The sequence below is a fragment of the Crinia signifera genome, chromosome 5, assembly GCF_055691185.1.
Source record: "Crinia signifera chromosome 5, ASM5569118v1, whole genome shotgun sequence".
NCBI lineage: Eukaryota > Metazoa > Chordata > Amphibia > Anura > Myobatrachidae > Crinia > Crinia signifera.
The window spans coordinates 6691334-6715363 of NC_139221.1; the positions used below are offsets into that span (position 1 = coordinate 6691334).

The following is a 24030-nucleotide window of genomic DNA, read 5'->3' on the forward strand; positions in this document are numbered from 1 at the left end:
ATAACCCATCTCCTTGTGTACCTCTGCCCTCCGCAGTACTGACCCCTAATAACCCACCTCCTTGTGTACCTCTGCCCCCCGCAGTACTGACCCCTAATAACCCACCTCCTTGTGTACCTCTGCCCTCCGCAGTAGTGACCCCCTAATAACCCATCTCCTTGTGTACCTCTGCCCTCCGCAGTAGTGACCCCTAATAACCCATCTCCTTGTGTACCTCTGCCCCCCGCAGTAGTGACCCCCTAATAACCCATCTCCTTGTGTGCCTTTACCCTCCGCAGTAGTGACCCCCTAATAACCCACCTCCTTGTGTACCTCTGCCCCCCGCAGTACTGACCCCTAATAACCCATCTCCTTGTGTACCTCTGCCCTCCGCAGTAGTGACCCCCTAATAACCCACCTCCTTGTGTACCTCTGCCCTCCGCAGTACTGATACCTAATAACCCATCTCCTTGTGTACCTCTGCCCTCCGCAGTAGTGACCCCCTAATAACGCACCTCCTTGTGTACCTCTGCCCTCCGCAGTAGTGACCCCCTAATAACCCATCTCCTTGTGTACCTCTGCCCTCCGCAGTACTGACCCCCTAATAACCCACCTCCTTGTGTACCTCTGCCCTCCGCAGTAGTGACCCCTAATAACCCACCTCCTTGTGTACCTCTGCCCTCCGCAGTAGTGACCCCTAATAACCCACCTCCTTGTGTACCTCTGACCTCCGCAGTACTGACCCCCTAATAACCCATCTCCTTGTGTACCTCTGCCCTCCGCAGTACTGACCCCCTAATAACCCACCTCCTTGTGTACCTCTGCCCTCCGCAGTAGTGACCCCTAATAACCCACCTCCTTGTGTACCTCTGCCCTCCGCAGTAGTGACCCCTAATAACCCACCTCCTTGTGTACCTCTGCCCTCCGCATTAGTGACCCCCTAATAACCCACCTCCTTCTGTACCTCTGCCCTCCGCAGTACTGACCCCCTAATAACCCACCTCCTTGTGTACCTCTGCCCTCCGCAGTACTGACCCCCTAATAACCCACCTCCTTGTGTACCTCTGCCCTCCGCAGTACTGACCCCTAATAACCCACCTCCTTGTGTACCTCTGCCCTCCGCAGTAGTGACCCCCTAATAACCCACCTCCTTGTGTACCTCTGCCCTCCGCAGTAGTGACCCCTAATAACCCACCTCCTTGTGTACCTCTGCCCTCCGCAGTACTGACCCCTAATAACCCACCTCCTTGTGTACCTCTGCCCTCCGCAGTACTGACCCCTAATAACCCACCTCCTTGTCTACCTCTGCCCCCTGCAGTAGTGACCCCCTAATAACCCACCTCCTTGTGTACCTCTGCCCTCCGCAGTAGTGACCCCCTAATAACCCATCTCCTTGTGTACCTCTGCCCCCTGCAGTAGTGACCCCCTAATAACCCACCTCCTTGTCTACCTCTGCCCCCCGCAGTAGTGACCCCTAATAACCCACCTCCTTGTGTACCTCTGCCCTCCGCAGTAGTGACCCCCTAATAACCCACCTCCTTGTGTACCTCTGCCCTCCGCAGTAGTGACCCCCTAATAACGCACCTCCTTGTGTACCTCTGCCCCCCGCAGTACTGACCCCTAATAACCCACCTCCTTGTGTACCTCTGCCCTCCGCAGTAGTGACCCCCTAATAACCCATCTCCTTGTGTACCTCTGCCCTCCGCAGTAGTGACCCCTAATAACCCACCTCCTTGTGTACCTCTGCCCTCAGCAGTACTGACCCCTAATAACCCACCTCCTTGTGTACCTCTGCCCTCCGCAGTACTGACCCCTAATAACCCACCTCCTTGTGTACCTCTGCCCTCCGCAGTACTGACCCCTAATAACCCACCTCCTTGTGTACCTCTGCCCTCCGCAGTACTGACCCCTAATAACCCACCTCCTTGTGTACCTCTGCCCTCCGCAGTAGTGACCCCCTAATAACCCATCTCCTTGTGTACCTCTGCCCTCCGCAGTAGTGACCCCCTAATAACCCACCTCCTTGTGTACCTCTGCCCTCCGCAGTACTGACCCCTAATAACCCATCTCCTTGTGTACCTCTGCCCTCCGCAGTACTGACCCCTAATAACCCACCTCCTTGTGTACCTCTGCCCTCCGCAGTACTGACCCCTAATAACCCACCTCCTTGTGTACCTCTGCCCTCCGCAGTACTGACCCCCTAATAACCCACCTCCTTGTGTACCTCTGCCCTCCGCAGTAGTGACCCCCTAATAACCCACCTCCTTGTGTACCTCTGCCCTCCGCAGTACTGACCCCTAATAACCCACCTCCTTGTGTACCCCTGCCCTCCGCGGTACTGACCCCTAATAACCCACCTCCTTGTGTACCTCTGCCCTCCGCAGTAGTGACCCCCTAATAACCCATCTCCTTGTGTACCTCTGCCCTCCGCAGTAGTGACCCCCTAATAACCCACCTCCTTGTGTACCTCTGCCCTCCGCAGTAGTGACCCCCTAATAACCCACCTCCTTGTGTACCTCTGCCCTCCGCAGTAGTGACCCCCTAATAACCCACCTCCTTGTGTACCTCTGCCCTCCGCAGTAGTGACCCCCTAATAACGCACCTCCTTGTGTACCTCTGCCCTCCGCAGTACTGACCCCTAATAACCCACCTCCTTGTGTACCTCTGCCCTCCGCGGTAGTGACCCCCTAATAACCCACCTCCTTGTGTACCTCTGCCCTCCGCGGTACTGACCCCTAATAACCCACCTCCTTGTGTACCTCTGCCCTCCGCAGTAGTGACCCCCTAATAACCCATCTCCTTGTGTACCTCTGCCCTCCGCAGTAGTGACCCCCTAATAACCCACCTCCTTGTGTACCTCTGCCCTCCGCAGTAGTGACCCCCTAATAACCCACCTCCTTGTGTACCTCTGCCCTCCGCAGTAGTGACCCCCTAATAACCCACCTCCTTGTGTACCTCTGCCCTCCGCAGTAGTGACCCCCTAATAACGCACCTCCTTGTGTACCTCTGCCCTCCGCAGTACTGACCCCTAATAACCCACCTCCTTGTGTACCTCTGCCCTCCGCAGTAGTGACCCCCTAATAACCCACCTCCTTGTGTACCTCTGCCCTCCGCAGTACTGACCCCTAATAACCCACCTCCTTCTGTACCTCTGCCCCCCGCAGTAGTGACCCCTAATAACCCACCTCCTTGTGTACCTCTGCCCCCCGCAGTAGTGACCCCCTAATAACCCACCTCCTTGTGTACCTCTGCCCTCCGCAGTAGTGACCCCCTAATAACCCACCTCCTTGTGTACCTCTGCCCTCCGCAGTACTGACCCCTAATAACCCACCTCCTTGTGTACCTCTGCCCTCCGCAGTACTGACCCCCTAATAACCCATCTCCTTGTGTACCTCTGCCCTCCGCGGTACTGACCCCTAATAACCCACCTCCTTGTGTACCTCTGCCCTCCGCGGTACTGACCCCTAATAACCCACCTCCTTGTGTACCTCTGCCCTCCGCAGTAGTGACTCCTAATAACCCATCTCCTTGTGTACCTCTGCCCTCCGCAGTACTGACCCCTAATAACCCACCTCCTTGTGTACCTCTGCCCTCCGCAGTACTGACCCCTAATAACCCACCTCCTTGTGTACCACTGCCCTCCGCAGTAGTGACCCCTAATAACCCACCTCCTTGTGTGCCTCTGCCCTCCGCAGTAGTGACCCCTAATAACCCACCTCCTTCTGTACCTCTGCCCTCCGCGGTACTGACCCCTAATAACCCATCTCCTTGTGTACCTCTGCCCTCCGCAGTAGTGACCCCCTAATAACCCACCTCCTTCTGTACCTCTGCCCTCCGCGGTACTGACCCCTAATAACCCACCTCCTTGTGTACCTCTGCCCTCCGCAGTAGTGACCCCCTAATAACCCACCTCCTTCTGTACCTCTGCCCTCCGCAGTACTGACCCCCTAATAACCCACCTCCTTCTGTACCTCTGCCCTCCGCAGTACTGACCCCCTAATAACCCACCTCCTTGTGTACCTCTGCCCTCCGCAGTACTGACCCCTAATAACCCACCTCCTTGTGTGCCTCTGCCCTCCGCAGTACTGACCCCCTAATAACCCATCTCCTTGTGTACCCCTGCCCTCCGCAGTACTGACCCCCTAATAACCCACCTCCTTGTGTACCTCTGCCCTCCGCAGTACTGACCCCCTAATAACCCACCTCCTTGTGTACCTCTGCCCTCCACGGTACTGACCCCCTAATAACCCATCTCCTTGTGTACCTCTGCCCTCCGCAGTAGTGACCCCCTAATAACCCATCTCCTTGTGTACCTCTGCCCCCCGCAGTACTGACCCCTAATAACCCACCTCCTTGTGTGCCTCTGCCCTCCGCAGTACTGACCCCTAATAACCCACCTCCTTGTGTACCTCTGCCCTCCGCAGTACTGACCCCTAATAACCCACCTCCTTGTGTACCTCTGCCCTCCGCAGTAGTGACCCCCTAATAACCCACCTCCTTGTGTACCTCTGCCCTCCGCAGTACTGACCCCTAATAACCCATCTCCTTGTGTACCTCTGCCCTCCGCAGTAGTGACCCCTAATAACCCACCTCCTTGTGTACCTCTGCCCTCCGCAGTACTGACCCCCTAATAACCCACCTCCTTGTGTACCTCTGCCCTCCGCAGTACTGACCCCCTAATAACCCACCTCCTTGTGTACCTCTGCCCTCCGCAGTACTGACCCCTAATAACCCACCTCCTTGTGTACCTCTGCCCTCCGCAGTAGTGACCCCTAATAACCCACCTCCTTGTGTACCTCTGCCCTCCGCAGTACTGACCCCTAATAACCCATCTCCTTGTGTACCTCTGCCCTCCGCAGTAGTGACCCCTAATAACCCACCTCCTTGTGTACCTCTGCCCTCCGCAGTACTGACCCCCTAATAACCCACCTCCTTGTGTACCTCTGCCCTCCGCAGTACTGACCCCCTAATAACCCACCTCCTTGTGTACCTCTGCCCTCCGCAGTAGTGACCCCTAATAACCCACCTCCTTGTGTACCTCTGCCCTCCGCAGTACTGACCCCTAATAACCCATCTCCTTGTGTACCTCTGCCCCCTGCAGTAGTGACCCCTAATAACCCACCTCCTTGTGTACCTCTGCCCTCCGCAGTAGCGACCCCCTAATAACCCACCTCCTTGTGTACCTCTGCCCTCCGCAGTACTGACCCCCTAATAACCCACCTCCTTGTGTACCTCTGCCCTCCGCAGTAGTGACCCCTAATAACCCACCTCCTTGTGTACCTCTGCCCTCCGCAGTAGTGACCCCCTAATAACCCACCTCCTTGTGTACCTCTGCCCCCCGCGGTACTGACCCCTAATAACCCACCTCCTTCTGTGCCTTTACCCTCAGCTTCGAGCAGTTCTGCATCAATTACTGTAACGAGAAACTGCAGCAACTCTTCATCGAGCTGATCCTGCGCCAGGAGCAGAACGAGTACCAGCGGGAGGGCATCGAGTGGCAGCACGTAAGTGGCAGCTGAGTGTCTCAGGTAGGGCCCTGACCCCACCTCTAGGGCAGGAACATCACCATATCCCCCCTAACAGTCGGAGCCTTTACTAACCGAGGTTACGGACCAATGTAGAAGACCACCAATAGAACATGTGACCTGCCAGCTGCAGTAGAACTACACATCCCAGCATGCACTGCCAGAGTCTTAGCATTTGCTAGTAGCAAAACTGTGGTTAAGGCATGCTGGGGTTTGTAGTTCCACAGCAGTTGGAGGGCCCCATGTTGAATTCTCATGCATTAGGACAATGATGCCTTAAATCCCTGCCCACAAGCAGTGTATGGGGCGTAGGGGACCCTCTGCAGAAAGTGTGAAGTGTTGAATTGGCCCCTAACTGTCATTTTCAAATACATTGTGTAATGTGGCAGTTGGGAGCCGGTTGACTGCAACTTCATCTCTCTCCAGGGTTTGGTACATCTGCCCCTAACACAGTGGTGATACCGCATTATGTTCTAGTAATACTCCGTCCTGTGCTTCCGGCAGATTGAATACTTCAATAATCAGATCATTGTGGATCTGGTGGAGCAGCCGCATAAAGGAATCATCTCCATCTTGGATGAGGCGTGTCTGACGGTCGGAGACGTCACCGATACCTTATTCCTGGATTCCATGAACAGTAAACTAGGCAGACACCCCCATTACACCAGCCGGAAGGTAAGGCCATAGCAGTGGATGCAATAGACTGGTTGCTATGGGTTACAGCGCGTCAGGCTACATGTATGTAACAAGTGACTAGTTTTTTGCACGTCATCACCGTAACGTATGAGTTATGGGGCCCATACACCTGCACTGGCGATCCACCAATCTCCCGACCCGCCGGCACTGCTGTTCTGATGACCAATCGATGATCGGTCGGTGGATCAGGGACATTAAGGGGCCCATTTAAGAAGGATCGCTGGGATTTAGGGCTTAGAAAGGAGCCCGTCCCTGTGATGAGCTCAGCCGGGGGCCGGGGGTTCCCACGTTTGCGTGGTTAGCGCTGTGTCTCTCCCTGGTGAATGCACAGCTCCATCGGCAGTGTGGCCCCTAGCCCATAGGCTACAATGGCGGTAGCCAGTGACCCAATGCTATGCTGTCTGATGTTGATACATCTGGAAGCATCGCAGAAGGGATCGCAGCAGGGATCAGAGATTTTTGGTACATTCAGGGGGTACTCAATGTCTGCGGCTACCCCACGATAATGGGTGTTTTCGGGGATTTAGCCACCAGTATTATATGATAAATGGGCTTGTAAAAAATGGCCTGATTTCTATAATCCCCGCCAGGATCAGGGATTCAGGATTTGTAAGCATGTTTAATCAGAGGCGCGGGGGGATCAGGGGTGCCCCGATATACAGAGATGTATGGTCCCCATAATAATACAATTACTGCATCCACAGTTCTACTGATTACACAAAAGAAGCTAAAAATCTAAACACGAGAAAAACACTTTACATTACAATAACAATGAGTTTCCTCTGACAATCCCAAGATGGCGATAACAGCGCAGGTCTCCCCCTCCAGTACCCCCACTTATACTGCAGCAGCAGCGCTTTGTGCACGTCGATGTACGTTGCCCCTAAACACGGCGTTGGATGTTTTGTTTCCCAGCTGACTCCGACCGACAAATCCATGGCATTCGGGCGAGACTTCCGGATCAAGCACTATGCGGGCGTGGTGACGTGAGTAATGGGCACAGATGGGCCTGCTGGCATCCTCCAGTGGCATTATTTGTCAGGGGAAAAAACAGGTCAGGGTTGGACCGGCCCATAGGAATTACACTGATCGCCCTGTACCCGCTTCTATCTGTGTGCCGCTCTGCGCGGCTGCCTGGCATACAGATGTATGGGGGCGTGCCACAAGGCCAGGAGCTATGAATGCACCCCCTTTTTTTAAAATTTGGGATAAAAGAAACGTGAAAAACTCAATGTATCTCGACCTTTATAGTATTGACACCATAGGCGTACGCACGGGGGGTGCCGGGGGTGCACAGGCACCTCCTAATGCCTGCATCCCCCTCACGCTTGTAGGCAGCGGCGGCTCAGCTCATGCTTCTGAGCCGAGCCACCTGCACTGACCGGAGCGGGTATTTGCTGTGGCCGTGGCGCTGTCCCCATATATGCGCCCGCCCACACACTTACTTCCTGTGCGGCACTGACCGGAGCGGGTATTAGCTGTGGCCGCGGCGCTGTCCCCATATACGCGCCCGCCCACACACTTACTTCCTGAGCTGCACTGCGGCACATGGTTTGCTGCTATGTAGTGTGGCCGTGCTGTCCTGCAACAAGTGCCGCCCTGGCACCATCCATGCTGCTGCGGCAAGCTTCAATCACCGCAGACAGCAAAGAAGACTCCCGGCAGGTACAGGAGCTGGACATTTAGGAAGCTGCCTGTGCTTTGTGGGGTTCGTTAGTCAAAGCATGGGGGAGGGGGAGGTATAATAAGTAAATATACTTGATAAGGGTAGGGGTGGGAAAAGATATTTACATATAAATATGGTGTGTGGTGTGAGGGATGGACATATGTAAGATGTTGCAGATAAACAGCCCCCATACACTATACAAACATCCCCCATACAATATGCAAATAGCATGTGTCTGACGTCCGATCAGTTCCGCATTGGATCATACACGTAGATCATATGTGCTGCACGTATTATCTCCAGGTTGGACTCCCTCCCAGCAGCAGGGATCGGGGATCGCATTTGTTACATCGCACATGATGTATCAAGGGAATTGGGCAGGTTGCCCACTGCTCTCCGCCCAGCCGCTGTCCCCGCTCTCCCAGCACTTATGTGGCATAATATGTAATAGGCATTATGGTATGTTTTCTAATGTGTAATTGGCATTACAGTGTGTGTAATATAACGTGTAATGGGCTTTATGGTGTGCGGCATAATGTGCAATGGGCATTACAGCATGTGCATAATATGTAATGGGCATTGCAATGTTTGGTATAATGTGTAAAAGGCATTACGGAGTGTGGCATAAAGTTTAATGGACATTACTGAACGTGGACTAATGTGTAATGAGCATTACGGAGTGTGGCATAATGTGTAATGGACATTACGGTGTAAATGTTTGATGCACACCCTGTCCCTGTTTCTACAGTGTGTACATGGTGTGTGTGTAGTGGGGGGGGGACAACTCATTCTGAAGCCCATATACATAAATAAGTCTGTTAGTTTGTATTGATGCCCTGTAGACGGTGATAGACACGTTCAGTAGGCAGTGATAGACATGCCCCTCCAATGGTGCACCCCCTAATAAAATGGGCTGCGCACGCCTATAATTGACACCTATGACCCGCACCCCTTCTGTCGTCAGTGTATGTATAACATGATGATCGTCTTCCGCTGATTGCAGGTATTCCGTGGACGGTTTTCTAGACAAAAACAAGGACACGTTATTCCAAGACTTCAAGCGGTTAATGTACAACAGGTGAGATGTACAGAAGACGTGTGAGATGCTGACATTGTGGGTCTGATACAGCGCCGCCGGCAGTCCCGGGGGTCAGGCGGCTGAGAAACGACTGGCATCAGATACTAGGGGCCTGGGACTGACAAAATAGGTGACTCCCCTCTGGGAGGAGCTTCAGATAATGTGGGTTACAGTGGGGGTGGGGGACCCGTTTTATATCAACAACACAAATTGTCAAAGTTTGGGCTGTGAGGTGTTATTCTAAGATCCTATAATACCCTAATCAGCCTGAGCCGTATGATCTATACCTGTATGACATCTCCCACACACACAAATCCATCTCACCCCCATCTCGGTGCTGATGAGCGGGCTCGGCAGGTGCTGTTTCTTGGCTGAGACACCCTCAGCGCCTCCGTCACATGTGGAGCTCCTCAGCATGATACTGCCAGTAACAGCTGGCACGTGCTTTGGTGCCCCCCCCCCCCCCCCCCCGGATCCGCCAGCAATTATTATATATATGTATTGACTAGTAAATCTACCGAGACATTATTGCTGTAATTCCATATGTGATATGTATAAGCCTGGGGCCGTCTGACTGTGGTAACCATGGATTACAAGGTCGCACAAGGTCACAATTGTGGTCCCATAACCCCCACCGGTGTACAGGGCGCACTGCGTGCGGGGATTTGGAGCCATCGTCTCCATGTCTGATGATTCAGCCTAAGTTAGTAGTCAATGCACTGGTCCTGGAGAGAGATAAAGCTGCAGCCAACCAGCACCAACAACAACCTGTAACATGACAGTTGGGAGCTGATTGCTACTTTATCGCTCTCTCTGCTTTATCTCCCTTCAAGGACCCCTTAGAATCACAGTGACACCAGGATATGCGTGGCATCCTCTCTTTGGCACAGAGGCTGGCGGTCTGTGCTCTGCCACACTTGCATGGCATTGGAATCAGCAGCAGTAACAGTTCTAGTCATTTACATAATCTGACCATGCTCCCGGGGAATGCACGGTCATAGAGACGGTTATATTGTCGGCTCCCTCTAGTGGCAGAAATGCTATTGTCACATGGGGGAAATGTTTTCCTTTCACACGGAAATCCCCACTGGCCCTAGACATTGGGGTGCAATTTACTCTTCAATGTGGAAGGACCTCACGCGGGATCCATTACTCTGAGCGCAGCACAGCGCAAAGGCTGGGAGCATTAGGGGTGTGCCCAATTCCGTGTACCTGTATGGGAACACGCAAAACTTTGTGGTAAATTGTTAGTACAAAAGGTGTGGACTATGCACCCCTAATTGAACCATGTATTGGGGGTGATGGGGGGGGGGGGTTTATAAGTCTGCAAGAATGATACAATATAAACTTATACATACCCTCAGAGGATGCAGGTTTGGGATATATTCTTTTATGATATTGTGTAAAGGAGAAGCTACCATAGGCCATAAGCTCAGACAAGCAGGGCCCTCCGCCCTCTGGCTTTCTCCCTGTCCCCAGTATGCTTCCTCTCACTGTATGTGTGACTGGACCTCTCTGTTGGACCACCACAGGGCATCTGCTTACCCAGTAATACTGGTTGTATAATATACTATAATATATATATTATACTATAAGTAACACTGGTTGTATAATGAATTGGCTGTGCTACATTGTCATTGGCTGTGACTTCATCCATTTCTTTCCAACCAACCACATAACCCGGCTGTGCCGCCATCTTGTTTGCAGTGAAGACCCCGTTCTCAGGATGATGTGGCCGGATGGACAGATGAGTATTTGTGAGGTGACCAAGCGACCACTCACTGCCGCCACTCTCTTCAAAAACTCCATTGTGTTACTGGTGGAGAACTTGGCCTGTAAGGTAAGGGTGGCACAAGCTGGGTGGGTGGCACATGCTGGCTGGCGCTTGCTGGCTGGGTGGGTATATGTCAGATATGGGGGGGGGGGGGTAACTGGCACTGAGCACAATAACACCCACTGATGTGGCTTGGTGCAGTGATTCTATGCTTTTGCTCACCGGACCCATCACCCTATAACCCAATGGGACACCCTGAAATTGTCATATCCACCGTGGGTCACGTAAATACCCACAGATGCCACAGCGTTAAATATAAAGTTACCCAGAGTTATTTTATACCAGGAAGTAAAATCCAAACTGTGCTTTTTATTGGGTCTCAAATACGGTAAAACAGGAATAAGGAAGAGTTTAACATTATCCTATATCATAAAAGGCTAACGCTGCTCCTCACCTCTATGGGGGAAATTCAAGTGTTGTGTGCTGCAATGCCTGATGGAACAATTCAGGTGCTGCTCTGTCCATGCGCACCCAGCTGATGATATTACTGTTATTATAACTATGAATGTGGGCCGTATTCACTAACCCGCGAGGCGCAGTGATGGTGGGCTAGCGCATATTTTTTAAGCTCCGCTTAAAAGGCTAAATGACCCCTTTGTTGCACCTTGAAGGCTATTACCCCAGTTATGCAATGAGGGTAAAAGCAGATGGCGTGAGGGGTACGAGGGCCCTGCTCGCTGTATACGGTATTTATATTCAATTTACTTGAAATGCTAGAAATTTGCACCCAATTTAATGGAAAGCAGTGACACATGCTGTAGATAGTGAAAGCAACCCTGCCCCCTTGTATACTTGGACAGGCTGTGCACACCACACATTAATGCCTGCATATACGTTATGTATACACTTGTGTGTGACTGCAGCTTATTAATACCCTGTGTCTGGGTTGGGGTACGCAGGACGCAACGTTCTCCCCAGAGGTAATTGCAGTGTTTGTACCTCTGATCCTGGCAGGGAAAGGTATTTCTGGATATTGAATACAAAGGAGATTGATTGTGAATCCCACGTCATCTGCCCCTGGCCGGGTGATAACAATGCGCCTAGCTGCTCACCTGCCCCACCTGACCGTATTTCTATATGCTGACTAGAACATGCGTGGGAAGGGGGGTGGAGATGGGGATGAGGGTTATTATTAGCCATAAGAGGGGGGCGCATCCTCCACGCCAGACACCTCATCATTTCCGAGCTGCGGATTTTCTCAGTGATAATAACACTTATACACGTTATACTAATTATCCAGAGCACACAGCTAGTTATTACGCAGCACTGACATGAATACACTATAGCGGCTGTGCAGAGCTGGGCTGGATCATATCCATATAATAGCCGGGGAAGGGGGGCTGTAAGGGGGGTATATCCTCCATCCTCCTGTGGGACCAATGTCCGGGTAAGGAGGCAGATGCTTTCCTAAGTATGAGTGATAGCTGTCAGGATGGCTCTGCAGGAATGCTCCGTGTGGATTGGTGGATTCATACACAGGCTCAGCGATGTCACAGAGACCAATTAGGTGTCAGCATCATATAAAGTGTGAGACCGCACCAGACTCTGCCATAGACATGTGCTGTGGTCTGTGGAGGAAAGCCATGTTATGCTTCAGAACTATCAGGGTAGCACTGAACAGCAATGGAATAATATGAGACGTGTACATTGGGCAGCGTGCAGTCCCTATTCTGTAAGCACACAGCCGCGTGCCACCGGTGGTGTATTTGGGATAGGTAAGGGGTGCGCTATTAGTGAAAAGCATGGGCGAGGAGCAAAACCAGTGCTGGGTAATTTGATGGGGGGGTTGTTTATTTTATGCCCCTTTGTAGTGCCCTTAGTTTACATTGTGAAACAGTACCCCCAATATACCTTGAGCCACATTATGCCACAGATCATATTGTGCCACACAGTCCCCCAGTTCATATTATGACAGGTTGTAGTGCCCCAGTTCATATTGTGCCACATTGTAGTGCCCCAGTTCATATTGTGCCACATTGTAGTGCCCCAGTTCAAATTGTGCCACATTGTAGTGCCCCATTTCATATTGTGCCACATTGTAGTGCTCCAGTTCATATTGTGCCACATTGTAGTTCTCCCAGTTCACATTGTGACACAACTGCTTTCTTCTCCCTCTTGTTCTCTGTGAATCTGCTGCACACGGGGCCTGATTCAGCATGCGTTGTAGTTTTTTAAGGGTAGCCCAGTTGCGGGGCAGGCGCAGAGCCACCATGTTTTGGGTTGCAGAGGCTTCGTGTAGTGCCCCAGTTCAAATTGTGCCACATTGTAGTTCTCCCGGTTCAAATTGTGCCACATTGTAGTTCTCCCGGTTCACATTGTGCCACATTGTAGTTCTCCCGGTTCACATTGTGCCACACTGTAGTTCTCCCGGTTCACATTGTGCCACACTGTAGTTCTCCCGGTTCACATTGTGCCACACTGTAGTTCTCCCGGTTCACATTGTGCCACACTGTAGTTCTCCCGGTTCACATTGTGCCACATTGTAGTTCTCCCGGTTGGTTCACATTGTGCCACATTGTAGTTCTCCCGGTTCACATTGTGCCACATTGTAGTTCTCCCGGTTCACATTGTGCCACATTGTAATTCTCCCAGTTCACATTGTGCCGCATTGTAGTTCTCCCGGTTCACATTGTGCCGCATTGTAGTTCTCCCAGTTCACATTGTGACACAACTGCTTTCTTCTCCCTCTTGTTCTCTGTGAATCTGCTGCACACGGGGCCTGATTCAGCATGCGTTGTAGTTTTTTAAGGGTAGCCCAGTTGCGGGGCAGGCGCAGAGCCGCCATGTTTTGGGTTGCAGAGGCTTCGTGTAGTGCCCCAGTTCAAATTGTGCCACATTGTAGTTCTCCCGGTTCAAATTGTGCCACATTGTAGTTCTCCCGGTTCACATTGTGCCACATTGTAGTTCTCCCGGTTCACATTGTGCCACATTGTAGTTCTCCCGGTTCACATTGTGCCACATTGTAGTTCTCCCGGTTCACATTGTGCCACATTGTAGTTCTCCCGGTTCACATTGTGCCACATTGTAGTTCTCCCGGTTCACATTGTGCCACATTGTAGTTCTCCCGGTTGGTTCACATTGTGCCACATTGTAGTTCTCCCGGTTGGTTCACATTGTGCCACATTGTAGTTCTCCCGGTTCACATTGTGCCACATTGTAGTTCTCCCGGTTCACATTGTGCCACATTGTAGTTCTCCCGGTTGGTTCACATTGTGCCACATTCTAGTTCTCCCGGTTCACATTGTGCCACATTGTAGTTCTCCCGGTTCACATTGTGCCACATTGTAATTCTCCCGGTTCACATTGTGCCGCATTGTAGTTCTCCCGGTTCACATTGTGCCGCATTGTAGTTCTCCCAGTTCACATTGTGACACAACTGCTTTCTTCTCCCTCTTGTACTCTGTGAATCTGCTGCACACGGGGCCTGATTCAGCATGCGTTGTAGTTTTTTAAGGGTAACCCAGTTGCGGGGCAGGCGCAGAGCCGCCATGTTTTGGGTTGCAGAGGCTTCGTGTAGTGCCCCAGTTCAAATTGTGCCACATTGTAGTTCTCCCGGTTCACATTGTGACACATTGTAGTTCTCCCATTTCACATTTTGACACATTGTAGTTCTCCCGGTTCACATTGTGCCACATTGTAGTTCTCCCGTTTCACATTGTGCCACATTGTAGTTCTCCCGTTTCACATTGTGCCACATTGTAGTTCTCCCGTTTCACATTGTGCCACATTGTAGTTCTCCCTTTTCACATTGTGTCACATTGTAGTTCTCCCAGTTCACATTGTGCCACATTGTAGTTCTCCCGGTTCACATTGTGCCACATTGTAGTTCTCCCGGTTCACATTGTGACACATTGTAGTTCTCCCGGTTCACATTGTGACACATTGTAGTTCTCCCGGTTCACATTGTGACACATTGTAGTTCTCCCAGTTCACATTGTGACACAACTGCTTTCTTCTCCCTCTTGTGCTCTGTGAATCTGCCGCACACGGGGCCTGATTCAGCATGCGTTGTAGTTTTTTAAGGGTAGCCCAGTTGCGGGACAGGCGCAGAGCCGCCATGTTTTGGGTTGCAGAGGCTTCATGTAATGTCACGCAGTCACCACGATCCACCTGCAAACGCCACATAGCCACCCCGTCGCTGCCATCTGACATCCCTTAGACTGCACTTGGAACCAGCAGATGAGCCCCTTAAGTCTGTGGGCCCCATAGCAGAGGCACCCACTATAGTTACACCCCATTGCGGGACTCCTGTCTGTGTAATGCTGTCACGCCTCCTATAGCGCTGCTGCTCCCTGTATACATTCCCATGCAGCAGCACTGCCTCATTATGTGCTTGCTGCGCTATTCTGTTCTCCTCCAGTCCCATTCATCAGCGCGGCAGCAGCGTCTCTCCTCAGTGGAGCAGTCCCCGGCCATTGTCTCCTCATTGTCCTCAGCATAATACCCTACTGTCTCCTACTTGGTTATTGTGCGATTATTACGTCTCCTCTCAGTATTATATTGCTCAGTATAAATAAGCCCTGGCGGGCAGAAGACTAGAGGGCGAGGGGGCTCATTCTCCACCCTGTATACACCCAGGTATAACAAGCAGGTAGACTGGACCAGGGGGTGTGATCCATAGAAGGTAAGCACCACCCAGGAGAAAATGACAGGGATTGGAAGGTACAGTGGGGGGAGGGGGGGGGGGTGTTAGTGGTGCCAGTGTGAACGCTCAGAGATCAGAGAGAGGGCGGGAATGGGATTATAAATAGGCTCTGGCATTTAAAGTACACAGACCCACATGAAGGCTGTAGTTGTGCACGCGACAGAAAAAGGGTGTGGCCACTCAAAAAGGGGTGTGTCCTTGAGTGTAGTGTACCACACCATATACCACTTCTACACATTATGCAACAAAATACTAGACCCCATTATACTTGCCCCTTACACATGATGCCACACGGATTGTGTCTAAATCCACAATAAATTCCATGGTACTCATCAAAAATCTACACTGTAATGCCCATTACATGTTAAACCACACACCCTAATGCCCATTACTTATTATGCCAAACACTGTAATGCCTATTACAAATGATGCTACATATGTGCTGCTTTCCTACATGCTCTCTGCCATGGGGTTTCATGCTCTTTTCCATGTGTTGTTCGTTGCCATGTGGGATTACATGTTCGTTGCCATGTGGGATTACATGCTCATTGCCAGGGGTTCTATACTCGTTGCCATGTGGGATTACATGGTTGTTGCCATGTAGGATTACATGCTTATTGCCAGGGGTTCTATGTTGGTTGCCATGTGGGATTACATGTTTGTTGCCATGTGGGATTACATGCTCATTGCCAGGGGTTCTATACTCGTTGCCATGTGGGATTACATGGTTGTTGCCATGTAGGATTACATGCTTATTGCCAGGGGTTCTATGTTGGTTGCCATGTGGGATTACATGTTTGTTGCCATGTAGGATTACATGCTCATTGCCAGGGGTTCTATGCTCGTTGCCATGTGGAAATACATGCTCATTGCCAGGGGTCTGAGAAGAACTGTAAGCATTAACAGCCGGGCAGAGAGCCGGGGGCCGCCTGCTGTATTCACAGCACTGCACGACCTGGCTATTTGAAATCTCGCGCTGCTGCATGCCAGGTCTTAGGAGCAGGAGTGGTGGCTCCCGATTGGCTGCCGGACCCGTCAGGCGGCAGCGCGAGATTGCAAATAGCCGGGATGTGCAGCGCTCTAAACAGCCGCAGGCAGCCCCCGGCTCTCTAACCGGCTGTCAATGCTTACAGTACAGTTCTTCCCTGTGGCGGCTGCCCCCGTTACTGCGAGCAGCCCTGCATGGGCCTGCGGTCTCTGGGGTAAAAAATAAATGTCAGACATGACACGGGGTGCCTCCCCCCTGAATCTGCCACTGCTTGGGTTAGTGGTTCACATTGTGGCTTCCCAGCAGCGAGGTCATTTCCTCTTCGTGGCTGAACTATGTGGAGTTTGTATGTTCTCTATGTGTTTGTGTCTGTGGGTTACCTCTGGCCAGTAACACACTAGTAGGGTAACTGACGAATGAACACTAGTCTCCATGTGATAGGGAATATAGGGTGCGATTCAGATCCTGGTCCGGATGGTTGGGGCTTTGCTAATGTACGAATATGGGCATGCGCACGCCGCGGGGGAGATGGGCAGGCAGGGGACGGGCAGGGGAGGGATGCAGGGGTCCTCCCAGTGATTGGGTGAGATGGGCAGACAGGGGGCGAGCAGGGGTCCTCCCAGTGACTGGGTGAGATGGGCAGACAGGGGTCCTCCCAGTGATTGGGTGAGATGGGCAGACAGGGGGCGAGCAGGGGTCCTCCTAGTGATTGGGTGAGATGGGCAGACAGGGGGCGAGCAGGGGTCCTCCCAGTGATTGGGTGAGATGGGCGGGCAGGGGTCCTCCCAGTGATTGGGTGAGATGGGCAGACAGGGCGCGGGCAGGGGTCCTCCCAGTGATTAGGTAAGATGGGCAGACAGGGAGCGGGCAGGGGTCCTCCCAGTGATTGGGTGAGATGGGCAGACAGGGCGAGGGCAGGGGTCCTCCCAGTGATTGGGTGAGATGGGCAGACAGGGCGCAGGCAGGGTTCCTCCCAGTGATTGGGTGAGATGGGCAAGCAGGGGTCCTCCCAGTGATTGGGTGAGATGGGCAGACAGGGGGCGAGCAGGGGTCCTCCCAGTGATTGGGTGAGATGGGCAGACAGGGGGCGAGCAGGGGTCCTCCCAGTGACTGGGTGAGATGGGCAGGCAGGGGTCCTCCCAGTGATTGGGTGAGATGGGCAGACAGGGGGCGAGCAGGGGTCCTCCCAGTGACTGGGTGAGATGGGCGGGCAGGGGTCCTCCCAGTGATTGGGTGAGATGGGCAGACAGGGCGCGGGCAGGGGTCCTCCCAGTGATTAGGTGAGATGGGCAGACAGGGGGCGGGCAGGGGTCCTCCCAGTGATTGGGTGAGATGGGCAGACAGGGCGCGGGCAGGGGTCCTCCCAGTGATTGGGTGAGATGGGCAGACAGGGCGCGGGCAGGGGTCCTCCCAGTGATTGGGTGAGATGGGCAGACAGGGCGCGGGCAGGGGTCCTCCCAGTGATTGGGTGAGATGGGCAGACAGGGCGCGGACAGGGGTCCTCCCAGTGATTGGGTGAGATGGGCAGACAGGGGCGGGCAGGGGTCCTCCCAGTGATTGGGTGAGATGGGCAGACAGGGCGCGGGCAGGGGTCCTCCCAGTGATTGGGTGAGATGGGCAGACAGGGCGCGGGCAGGGGTCCTCCCAGTGATTGGGTGAGATGGGCAGACAGGGGGCGGGCAGGGGTCCTCCCAGTGATTGGGTGAGATGGGCAGACAGGGGGCGGGCAGGGGTCCTCCCAGTGATTGGGTGAGATGGGCAGACAGGGCGCGGGCAGGGGTCCTCCCAGTGATTGGGTGAGATGGGCAGACAGGGGGCTGGCAGGGGTCCTCGCAGTGATTGGGTGAGATGGGCAGACAGGGGGCGGGCAGGGGTCCTCCCAGTGATTGGGTGAGATGGGTAGACAGGGCGCGGGCAGGGGTTCTCCCAGTGATTGGGTGAGATGGGCAGACAGGGCGCGGGCAGGGGTCCTCCCAGTAATTTATGGGAGCAGTAGGATCAGTTACAATGTGCAGGCAGGTTATACCACCAGCAATGGAGCAGCCCTGATAATATATATATTCTAGAGAGAAGAAAAACGGGTGCTAATAGTGCATGAATTTGTTTTAAAACAGATTTTTATTCTCAGTACAAAATGAGCCGGTATAAATAGACGTACCAACGTTGGCGGTTCTTATTATCCGCGGTCATACAGCATGAGTGACGGTACAATGCACCTAATGGTGGAGCCGGTTACACTCGCTTCTCACGTCTCCAACACACAGCAGCAGTGATGGGATTGATCACAACGCTAGGCCACGACCCTATGCGTTTCGTCCCAACGTGGGACTTCATCAGGGGTTCGCAGATGTCACTACAATCAATTCCAACGATTTGTGTAGGAGGATAATGTCTACAATAGGACAAATTATTTGTTTAGGTCCTTGTAAAAAGTTTCAGAGGTACACTATCGCTTTAAAACGTTTCGTTCAACTCTTAAGTCAGTACAGGTGCCTCTCAATTGTCACAAATGGTTACACCTTTATAAGGACCCGTTTTTATAAGATCTGTCGGGATTCCAAAAATACACTGCTACTTGTGAAAAAGCGATGCTGGAAAGAATTAATAATTGTACTCAATACAGAGTCTGGGATTATTCGGGATGCAATTGTCGCCTTCAGGATATGTGCACAGTGGGAAGGTTCTGTAGGAGTGAGGGTCACTGCCTGGATCTGTCGCTGACTACACAGCACCACAATGACACCTGATAGTGCGGCTCTGTTATAGACGTGTCCTAACCACAGGTCTGTTCCAGCGATAGTCACTGCCTGGCGCTGTCGCTGACTACACAGCACCAGGGCATAAAGTGGTCATGGAGAGGTGGGGGAACTCATTTCTCTATGCCACCTAATTACACCTCCTCCCACCCCCCCATTAGGCAGAGACAGGGCCAGTGGTTTGGTTTTTGGCATCCCCCTGCAAACTAGAATCCTTTATGTGAGAACTAAAGTGCTGGGCCAATGTGGAGGTTAAAATGTTCCCCCTCACTTTAACCCCTGCACAGCACAATGTCACCTGATAGCGCAGCTCTGTTATAGACGTGTCCTAACCACAGGTCTGTTCCAGCGATAGTCACTGCCTGAGATGGTGTAGTATAGCGGCCCGACTGTCGGGAGGTCGTCTGTACTGGCTGCCGGAATCCAGACTATCGGGAGGCCATCTGCACTGACCGCCGGAATCCAGACTATCGGGAGGTCATCTGCACCGACCGCCGGAATCCAGACTATCGGGAGGCCATCTGCACTGACCGCCGGAACCCCAACTGTCGCGAGGTCATCTGCACTGACCGCCGGAATCCCGACTGTTGGGAGGTCATCTGCACTTACCGCCGGAACCCCGACTGTCGCGAGGTCATCTGCACTGACCACCGGAATCCAGACTATCGGGAGGTCATCTGCACTGACCGCCAGAATCCCGACTGTCGGGAGGTCATCTGCACTGACCGCCGGAATCCCGACCGTCGGGAGGTCATCTGTACTGACCCCCGGAATCCCAACTGTCGGGAGGTCACCTGGCACCTGACTGGGAGGACACTGCACGGACAATGGGAAGTCTAATACCGAGCAGCAGAACTCATCTCCTCCCTGGGCGGACTCTGCCGATATCTCGTGGGGTTGGGTGAGAACACAAGTCTGGTGCTCGGAGTATTTATAGCACAGACTCTGCTAAATTATCCTTCTCTTACTGGTTTTACCAAACGTCAATAACTGGTCCATAAAGAACAGTGTAAAAGTCCATGATGATGAGGAGGAGAGGAAGGCTAATGAAGAAGAAGGTTATAATAATAAGTATGGGGATAAGGAGAAAGATATTGAGAATAAGTTTGAAGATGATGTGAGAATGATGATGACGATCATATTGGTGGTGACGATTCTGATGATGGATTATTCGTTTTTAGATGAGGAGTTTAAAGGCTGATGAATTTGAGGTTGTTCAGAAGGCGGAGGATGAGGATGATGATGAGGATGATGATGGTTTTGAGTATGAGGAGGATGGCAGAGTTGAGGATGATTAAGAGGAGGATGGTGAAGATGATGATGATGATGATGATGGCAATGTTGAGGAAGAGGAGGATGGTGAAGATGATGATGGCGATGTAGAGTATGAGGAAGAGGAGGATAATGAAGATGATGAGCATATGGATGAGGATAGAAACATAGGATGTGACGGCAGATAAGAACCACTTGGCCCATCTAGTCGGCCCCTTTATTAAACATGTTACCTCAAACCAGGGCCCTTATTCAGATCTGAGCTCAGTACAAATTTGTTCTAAAAATGGGCAAAACCATGTGCACTGCAGGTGGGGCAGATGTAACATGTGCAGAGAGAGTTAGATTTGGGTGAGTTATTTTGTTTCTGTGCAGGGTGAATACTGGCTGCATTATTGTTACACTGCAATTTAGATTACAGTTTCAACACACCCCACCCAAATGTAATTCTCTCTGCACATGTTACATCTGCCCCACCTGCAGTGCACATAGTCATATGTATTTGTCACCCACTTGGTATATACCTCCTGACAGGCACATTAGACGTACTGTATGTATATACTAGTTACCAGCTGGTGAAAATGACAGGAGAACACAACAGTAATGTCAGTGCCCGTGTCTGTGCGCGCCTGAACCAAGCAACACTTGGATTCCTCAATCGGGCACCATCTACTGGGCGCCAGCACGAACAACGCTTGAAGTCCCCCCCTAGAGGTGAGGAGAAGCATTATGCTTTTGTTATACAGGAATAATGGGTGACATTTAATAAGAATCGATTTTTTTCGCGCGTTTTCCGAAAATCGTACATTTTATAGGATGCGATTTACGGGAGAGAATCGCACTTTCTGACCTTGCGTTTCTTAGTAACACTTCCATTCACATCCAGATGTTTTCCCATTATAAAGTATACAATTTATAAAATAAAGTTTTTTTAGTGCCCCGCATGCTGCAACTTGTGGTTCTCCAAGTCCCTCCATGCAGTGCAGGCTTGCTGGAACTTGTAGTTCCACAGCAATACACAATAGTTTCTTATTGTTTCTTACCGGCCCGATATCCACAGCCCACGGCCATCGGGGACAGCCCCGGTGTTCAGCATGGGCAGCTAAATACTGGAGGAGGGGGACCCCTTCATTGGGGGCGCCCCCACCTCCCCAGGACCCCTGCCCATGCTGACCGGTCAGGGGGCGAATGCTTTGGCCGGGGGCAGGGGGGGATCCAGGATAAAATGACAGGGGGGGCACATGATAAAAGAGTGTTTAGGTGGGGGAGGGCCAGTGTTAGTGGTGCCAGTGTACATGCTAAGAGAGCGGCAGAGAGAGGGTGGCAATGGGATTAAAAATAGGCCCTGGCATTTAAAGTACGCAGGCCCACCATGGCAACAAAAGTGAAGGATGTAGTTGTGCGCGCGCCAAAGGCGCGCTCTGGAAAAGGGGGTGGCCACTCAACAGGGGGCGTGTCCTTGAGTGTAGTATACAACACCATATACAACTTCTACACATTATGCAACAAAATACTAGACCTCATTATACTTGCCCCTTACACATGATGCCAAATGGAATGAGCCAAAATTCACATAATGCCACACGGATTGAGCCAAAATTCACATAATGCCACACGGATTGAGCCAAAATTCACATAATAACACACGGATTGTGCCAAAATTCACATAATAACACACGGATTGAGCCAAAATTCACATAATGCCACATGGATTGAGACAAAATTCACATACTGCCACACGGATTGAGCCAGAATTCACATAATGCCACACAGATTAAGACAAAATTCACAATACGCTTCATAAACAGGGACATTGTCCACCAAAGGCGCGCATTAAACATTTACACCAGGCATGTCCAACGTTGGCCCTCCAGATGTTGTGAAACTACACATCCCAGCATGCTTTGCAATAGTTTTAGCATTCTCTAATAGCAAAACTGTGGCAAAGCATGCTGGGATGTGTAGTTTCACAACATCTGGAGGGCCAACGTTGGACATGCCTGATTTACACCATAATGTCCATTGCACGTTAAGTTACACGGCATGATGTCCATTATGTATTATGCCAAACACCATAATGCCTATTAAAAATTATGCTACATACAGTAAGTGCTGCTTATCTACATGCTCATTGCCAAGGGTTCCATGCTCATTGCCAGAGGTTCCATGCTTGTTGCAATGTGGGATTACATGCTCATTGCCAATGGGGAATACATGCTCGTGGTAAATGGGGGACAGCCACCGCCAGGCAGAAGTGATAGCCACTGACAGTGGCAGAGCCTGGCTATATTCCGAGCACTGCAGGTCCCAGCTATTTGAAATAATACCCATTTCACACCAGAAAATGCATTCCCAGGTTGGCCCCTTTTACACCAGCCTAGTCCCTGCATTTTCTGGTGTGAGGGGGAGAGAAAACCACCCCTCCCCCCTTTAACCAGTTATCTCATTTAACCGGCTATATCTTCGGAACTAACTGACCCATTTACATGAGACAAGTATCATATTGAAGAACTTTTGAGTGGGCTTTGAATGATTTTGGTCCAGTGAAACTGGAACGTTTGGTTCCAGAGTAATCTGCCCTCAAAGAACATGAACAGCCATGAAATTACATTTCAAAAAGAAAAAAAATCGATTTACACGCTATATCTCTGGAACCGATTGACCGATATGGACCGTCCTGGTATTATATTGAAGGCCCAGCGATTTGGAATTGAATGACATCAAACACAAGCTCCTGTGATGCCAGAGGGGGAACTGGCAGCCGTCGAAACTGGGTGGGGGTCGGAATTGACGGGTCCCATATTATCCTATGGGAAAAAAATGTTACAGCTTTGCCAGGCGATATCTCCGGTTCCCGGGGGGCTAGAGACACGGGGCTGGGCTCGTTGGAAAGCTCTGGTCCTCATCTACAAAGTGAAAGACAGGGGGGGGGGCACGTGCCTGAGTGCCCCCCCTGAATCCGCCACTGGCCGGGGGGACTTGTATAAAAAGTCTCCCCCCGGCTGTGGCATTACCCTGCTGGCTGGTTGGGCCCGGTGCTGGTTCTTGAAATACGGGGGACCCCTACTCATTTTGTCCCTGTATTTTGGGAACCAGGACCGGTCCTTGAGCCTGGTGCTGGTTTGATAAAATCAAGGGGACCCCTATTTGTTCTGCCCCGTGATTTTATGAAACCAGGACCGGCTCTTTGAGCCCGGGGCTGGTTATCTCAGGACGGGGGAATCCACGCCATTATTTTTTTACACAAAATCGCACATGTTCATGACTAAAAATCGCACCATATCGCGCTTTTTTGCTGCAAATTCGCATCTCATTAAATATGCAAAAAATTGAATTTAAAAAGTGCGATATGATGCGATTTCAGAAAGTGCCTACAAATCGCATCCTATTAAATGTCACCCGTCGTGTTTTATTACAGTGACATTAGTGTGCCCCTCTGCTATCACGTGCACTTACTGTGGCATGCCACCAGCCTGGATGCCCAGGCAGATTAGCAGACGTCACACAGAGCATCTTCCCAGTCTTGCAGCCTCATAAATGCCCTTCACGGAGGTGACTTAGCTGAAGGTATCTGGATGTTGTGCCGTTTGC

The 24030-nt window shown here is 51.7% G+C and overlaps 1 protein-coding gene across 1 annotated transcript in view; it reads left to right on the forward strand.

Moving 5' to 3' along the window:
• The window catches only part of LOC146079830 (unconventional myosin-Ig-like), a 194502-nt gene that overhangs the window by 58598 nt on the left and 111874 nt on the right, over nt 1–24030 (forward strand). Inside the window, 5 exon segments of the mRNA XM_083186470.1 lie at nt 5369–5483; nt 6009–6179; nt 7116–7186; nt 8870–8944; nt 10652–10784. Coding sequence (XP_083042596.1) covers nt 5369–5483; nt 6009–6179; nt 7116–7186; nt 8870–8944; nt 10652–10784 — 565 coding nt within the window.